General features: G+C 42.0%; 1 protein-coding gene across 4 annotated transcripts in view; it reads left to right on the plus strand.

The window, feature by feature from the left end:
* The window catches only part of LOC128877935 (venom dipeptidyl peptidase 4), a 242597-nt gene that overhangs the window by 45834 nt on the left and 189609 nt on the right, over window positions 1-7154 (plus strand). For all 4 annotated transcript variants that reach the window (XM_054125620.1, XM_054125622.1, XM_054125619.1 and 1 more), the window contains one exon: window positions 3114-3336. In XM_054125620.1, the coding sequence (XP_053981595.1) occupies window positions 3114-3336 (223 nt within the window). The remainder of the gene's footprint in view (window positions 1-3113; window positions 3337-7154) is intronic.

The following is a 7154-nucleotide window of genomic DNA, read 5'->3' on the forward strand; positions in this document are numbered from 1 at the left end:
CAACCAATTTTAAACTCACATTGTTATTGGGAATATTGTTAAAGTCAAATAATAGAAATAAGAAGGATCGTCTTAAATATTGCGGAATATTGTATACATTCCTATTTCTACATCCCCAGTTTTAAAAGCAATCAACTTTAACACACTTACTATCTGGACCGATCCCGATAAAACTAATTTTCCCGGTTTGTCGAGTGGAAAAGAAAAAAGGAGGCGTTGGATCGGACGCGATATGTGGTATAAAAGAGTTCGTACGCGGTATACTTGCGTTCGCACTTTCGTGCTCGTTTATTTGCTGTAAAACACTCTTATATCTAACGCGAGTTGGTGTTATAAGTGTTCAAGTCGATAATCTGATAATTCCGTGGATTGAGGGTCGCGAGATCGATGTCTGTTTCACAAGGGAATTTTGTAACTGACACCGTTTAATGTTTACTGATGTTTCGCGTCAATAGACTTTCGAGAACTCTGCAAACGATACGCGTTGCGAGACGAAGAGTCGTGTCACAGAAATTCGGCACCTACTCTTGAAAATAACCAACATGTAATATATCCCATACACGATACGATATATTGTGCAACTCCATCGTACGATGAGTTGTACAACAGATTGTTTAACATCCGAACTTGGATAAATACCTTAACATTAAAAATCGTTTTATAACACCAGAGAGATTCATTTAGTCAAAACGCAAAGAATTCCAGAAAATACCCCCCGTTTTGTCAGCATAAGCTGGATGATCTCTCGTGAACACATTCTTCCTAGTGCTAACAAATTCGAACATCCGCTTAAAAGCTTGCGACCCAACAGAAGCGCGATTGCAATCGGAAATCGAATCCTCGTCTGCAGATTCCGCGCATTTGCATTGACTCACAATTCGATCACAGCCGCAGTTTCGGAATTTCGTGTTCAAGGATCACCACCCTCTTTGTCCGCTCCTTTCAATTATTTTTGCAACCAAGTTTCGCCCTCGGTGTGTCTTGACTCTTAAACGGATTAGCATTTTTCGCGAAAAAACGCGGACGCCGCGTCTATTAGTTCGCGAAAGTTGAATGTCCCTGACGTAATACCCGCTTATCTTCGTAACTTTTTCACGAGCTGAAGCTGCGACCGTTTAAATACCAGGCCTGTTTAAAATTCTTCGCCGCGTCGCGATAGATTCGTTTTTTTTTAAAGGGCGAAGTTAAGATAAATCTAGTTAAGCAAATTGCTTAATTCTACCTGAGAACCGGATAGGAACTTGGACAAATTTCTTTGGGAAAATTTTGTTGGATTCGAGCACGATTCGACGGAAATTTCGATTCACGTACTTTCGTCGATAAGAGTCGCGACACTTAACGAAGATTGTAGCTCTTCTTAGAGGGGCGGTCAATTATTAAACGGAGTGCACTTATATTAATTTAATGAGGTACAAATGTCCAAGGAATAATTATTCTCCAAGTTATTACTAGACTGCGGATCTTTATGTGTTTATAGAAAATTTGAATGTGCACCTACAAAATGCAAACAGTATACAAGAATATAGAAAAGATTGAAAGTAAAGTTCATGTTATAATATTTGCAGAATAAAATACATTTCTATTTAGATCCAGTTTGTGTAGGTTCCTTTGCAAAGATTTTATTTTGCATAATTTTTGTTTGTCTGGACATCTGTCAACTGTAGATGTTTACAATTGCTACACTGTATTAATTTCATAATGGGCTATGCCCGTATATATTGAAATAAATAAATAAATAAATAAAGATCCGCAGTCTAGTTATTACATCCAGTAATAGGAATCTGATTCTGAATCCTATAAAATTTCCCGGAGGAAATTCCTCGAGAAAATAACAATTGTTTTTATTGAACGCATTACGTATCGGAAGATTAAACACGTAGGGGTACGAAAGAAATCGCTGGTCAGTGATTATTTATTGGCTGACCAATAGGAAGCAAAGAAAACTCGGTTTCCAAGGGGGGAGAGCTTTGAAGTTGTCCACTTACTGGCGATTTCGCCATATCAGTCGTGAAATGTCGAGGTTTCCCCTGACTCCGATGCGGGTCACTGGTCGTTCGGTTCGTATGAACGGAGCTTAATGCTCCCCTTTGTATTCCGGCGACCGCTTTCCACAGCTTGGGAAATGCATGAATGAAGTTCTCATCAGGGAAGTTAAACGTCGCGTTAAAAAGGTTCCGAAAGTAAACACGAAAAGGGAGGGAAGATTGTTGGGGCTCCGATGGAAGCGGTCGACCGAGTCGGTTTCAAAGCGGAGATCGACACAGACGTGTAGGTAAACGATAAACACCGCACCGTGGACAGATCGTACAGTTCCAGGGAAAACCGAGCTTTATCTCATTAGATCCAATTATGTTTGTTCTCGCCCAACGATGATTTCTTTCAATCGCGACGACAATTGGTACGCCTTGAGAAATGAAGGGGATGAAACGAAGGGGATGAAAGGCCACAAGGTTTAAAAATGCAAAAATTCTGGTTAGGTCTGGGTTAGATGAAATAATAAGAATGATTTCGACAAATTCGATTAGGGAATTCGATTTCCTGGTAAGTTTGATTAACCTCGACTAGTTCAATCAAATTGTAATGCGTGTAATTAAATATCGTGTTTGATTATTCAATGGAAAGTGTCTCGTTATTAGTTTGACATCATCCCAGATATACTTATGCACACATACGGTCCGTTTCATAAGTATTCGTACCTTCTATGTATGTTCATCGAAGAAGTCTGTTTAAATTAAATGAAATTTTTCATTATAAATACTATATACATGTGTATAGTTTAATCGTGCAAATTTATCATTTAATTTAGACAAATTTCAATAGACACACAGGGTACGAATACTTATGTAACTGACTGTATATATTTAGTCCTCCTAGGATTTCAACATTTTTTAAAAAGAAACCTTATTTATGCTTCCCCCAGAAATTTGTCCAAAGCATAAACAAATGGTCTTGTACACTTGAACTGTGCACTTTAGTGGCCAAGTTCCCAGGCTTTCTATTTCAAGAAAGTGCAGAGATCGAAATATTTCTCTGTAATTAGACAGTTCCCCGAATGAACCGAGCGTCGGAGGAGATAAGCCAGAGTTTAACATAGCTTGGCGTAATTGTTGCAGGACCTGATGACGAAGAGCAAGCAGAGGAATTGGCGGCGTTTGCTGGCTGGCGGTTTGGTCGTCGTTGTGGTGCTCGGCTTGGTCGTCGCGGCGGCGATTCTTTTAACCGGAAGCCCGGAAGCACCGGATCCCTCCGTGCCAGGCGCACCTGCTGGTATTTCCCTTGAAGAATGGCTCAGGGGCTCGTTATCTCCTAAGAGCTTCAACGGCACGTGGATCAGCGGTAAATATCTTATATTTTTCTCGCCGAGATAGAACCGGCCTCAAGTGGGCCACGTTCCGACGAAAAATAGCGGATCGACCGCGAACTGGTCGATCTCGAGATACGATCTCGTTCCGATCGAAATTCTTGGAACTTTTTTATCGACGAATTTTACTCGGATAAAAGCTAAGATGGAGATCTATGATCGCCGAGATTAGACGTACTTGTACTAGGAATATTACAAACTAGAAGGTGATTATTTATTGTTTGATTACTGCAATCTGTAAAGAGGCCAGAGATCGATCAGTTTTGGGGGCAAAGTGTCCGAGGAATTCTCGTGCGCCTTAAATTGGGCTTGGAACATTTTTGCGACTTTTAGACAGTGTTTTGGAAATTTTCGAGGTTCTTTGGTAGTATTTTGGAAACTTTCGCATCTCTTAGACAATATTTTGAGAACTCCTGCACCTCTTATAAAATATTTTGAGAGCACTCGCGCCTCCTAGACAATATTATGAAAACTCTCGCGCCTCTTAGACAATGTTTTGGAAATTTTCGTGCCTCTTAGACAGTATTCAGAGAACTCTCGCACCTCTAACGCAATATTTTGGGAACTCTCGGACCTTTTAGACAATATTTGAAGAACTCTCGCGTCTTTTACACAATATTTTGAGAGCTCTCGTGCCCTTTAAACAATATTTTGAGAACTCTCGCGCCTTTTACACAGTATTCGAGAAACTCCCGCCTTAATCTACGCGCCTCGTACTCTCCGCCGTAATGAATCGTCGCGTCTGTATCGTGGCTAAACAGTCCATGTACCAGGCCTCAACAGTTACGACGTCCATCTCTAGCAGACGCGCGTTGGTCATCCGAAGGTTCCCGAGGCTGAAATCCTGATTAATCGGGACGAAATCTTTATTGCGGTTGTCCGGCGCAGCGGTTTGCAATCGAGGGAATTTGACGTAGACAGTAATTAGCGAGCGAGAGGTCATGGATCCGCGCGGATCGTCCCTTGCTGCGAGAGGTCCGGGCTATTGCCGCAAATTGAGGGTTTCGATACCGGCTGTATCTAGCAGGTACACGTCCTGTGTACCGGATGGCACGACGTTAATTTCCCTCTGCATATACGAGCTATCGATTTGCGCCATTACGTACGGCAAACATCATTTTCAACAATCATTGAATTACGCCTTGATGAGCGCCGCGGCGGTCGCGTCGGAATTAATTCCGTGTTTTTCCCTTCCAGTGGCCGTGTCGCGATCGAGATTAAAACGGCACCGATGTCGATTGCCAACGGGAGGGGGAAAAAAGAGGGTCGGCGGGTTCAAGGTTCGAGATTTTTCAAGTCGACGGGAAAATTGTTACCGACGCTTTGTTTGTCGCGGACAAAGGATGACGTTCCGTTGATGGGAAACAGACAGCACAAAGAAACGCAATTTTTCAACCGAGGGAAACTGAGAATCACTGTTTTGTGCCCGGGTCTCGTGGCTTTTAACGGAAATTTAATTTCCTTTAGCGAGTGGACAGATTCATTCCGATCTAGAAATTCCCAATCGCGGACTCGCGCCGGGACACAATAGATCTCGCGATCCACGAATCGACCGACAAAAGATTGCACGAGCGCGAGAATGCGCCAGATTTAGATACATAAAATTATTCAAAGCGGAACGTAGAGACGTTACTAAACCGAAATTGAAGGATCGACGGAATCAAGGCGTGGCTACTGGAACATTCCGATATCTTCGACAAGGATAATCGTACGTCTGTTGTAAATGGACGTCGAAACTGTTCAAGCCCGGAACATGGTCTGTTTGGCTGCGATACGGATGTGACATCATCCCCATTTCCGAGATTTGGAATTTCTGTGCTGTTTCGCCTTGACACCCATTTCGAAATGGATATTTAATGGTAGCGAAACTCCAGGTGATACCGTTAGGGGCTTTCTAGCACATGTAAGCTTTCCGCGCAGCCACGAGGAACTTCGTCCAGGGTTCGATAATGCGCTTGCATTGACGCGCCCTTTGCGGTTATCGCGCGTTCAAGGTTCTCGTGACCAATTGCCAGGCTGATCTTTTTCGAAACCAATCGGACGAATATCATTTACGTTTATTAGACGTCGTTAGAAGTCCTCACTAATGAAGAAATTATACGGTACATCAAGGAAACAAGATATACTACTCAATTAACGTAAGATCAATCGAGGGAGTATCGCTTATGATAATTAGATGTCTTTGAACTCCTCAGTTGTTAAGAAATTATACGTTAGGAAAACTGGGAGAAGTATTATTCAATGAACACAAGAATGAAGAAGAGGGTACTTAATTAGAATGAAACAAAGAATATTTAATAGCCAACTAGAATATTTCTTCCCAGTCTCTTGGTAGTTGGAAAATAACGGGAATTTCTCAAATACTGTTTAATCCTTTCAGACCTGGCGTCCACGATTGAGGCACGATTGAGGACGTATTGAGCACGTTGGCTGCCATGCTAATACTCTTAAAAATTTCTACTGTGATTAAATTTGATTTACTGACTATTTGAAGCTACACAATCAAACATTTATTGCGGTATTTATTTTTGTAACTTCACCGAAATTCGAGTGTTTCATATAAATTCATTTTCTTTAACATTTAAGATTCAAAATTAATTCAGTGAAAAGCACTGTCATTCATATGTGGGTGAAGGAAGACCAGTTTTCCTAGAAAACTACACTATTAGAATTTCTTTTTTTATTCTTCTCTTTTCAGTTACATACGAGAAAAAAAGATAATTTAGGTCTGTAAGGGTTAAAAAGCGCGTAAATTCTCCAAGCCCTGTATAAGCATCGATTTTTGCATCTGCGCCATTTTAAATGTAGCAAATCTGATTATACTCGTTCATAACCGGTGACCCCAAAAACCGCACTCCAAGTTTTCGAAAGTTTGCTAGGGTGAAATAAATCGCGCAACAAAGTGCCAAATGTTAACAGGACTGGCTCGGTTTTTGGCATTCCAGCTAGACCATGTCAGGCCAAAAGCCAGGTGGCTCGCGCAGCCAAATAGTCTAGAAACGCTGTCCCAAGATTCCACCATGCGAGGGACATTTAACAATTTTTCAATCCCGATCTACTCCCGGATTAGTAATCTCGATTTATCGTCGCGCCGTTCGTCTCGACCGCAATCCCGGAACCGTGAAAGGAGTCCAGGCCCTTGAACGCTCTCAGAAACCGTGCGAAACTATTCGAACATTTCCGGTAACTTCATTTTCTCCGCTCCCTGGAGCCGCGTTTGTTCGTGAAAACAAAGATGCCATTTGCCGAATTAATTTCGTCTGGCGGCGTCGCGAACTTGGAAGCTTTTCCCTTTGAATCTCGAGACGATTGTACTCGGAGGTACCGCGGGGGCGGCATCAATTTCTAAACTGTTTATCCGCGGACCCGACCCTGAAATATAAAATACGGGAAGCGCCCGAGGAGAGCGCACTTTGCGGAACACGGATTTACGTAAGTGGTTATACGGGCGAACGGGAAATAAAAACGGAAACGAAAGCTGTTGTTCTTCTTTCAACGCTTCCTTTGGCTAGCAGCAAGCATCGTGTTTAAGATACTCGTGTCAGCAGCAGAGCTATCCCAGTATCGATGTTCGAATGTTGGAAGGGACAATTCATATGCTTGCTAAAGTATACTTTAATTAACGTTTAACAATTATAATCACGGATATAATCGTTAATAATAATTGAAGGTTCCAATTTGTAATCGTTGATCGCGACACGCTGCAGTTAGAATTGTCACCTGCAAAAGTAATTGCAACCACCGAAAACGATTACGAAATACATCGAATCGGTTGATGGCCCTCTAGTGGCAC

The sequence above is a fragment of the Hylaeus volcanicus genome, chromosome 6 (genome assembly GCF_026283585.1).
Source record: "Hylaeus volcanicus isolate JK05 chromosome 6, UHH_iyHylVolc1.0_haploid, whole genome shotgun sequence".
Taxonomy (NCBI): Eukaryota; Metazoa; Arthropoda; class Insecta; order Hymenoptera; family Colletidae; genus Hylaeus; species Hylaeus volcanicus.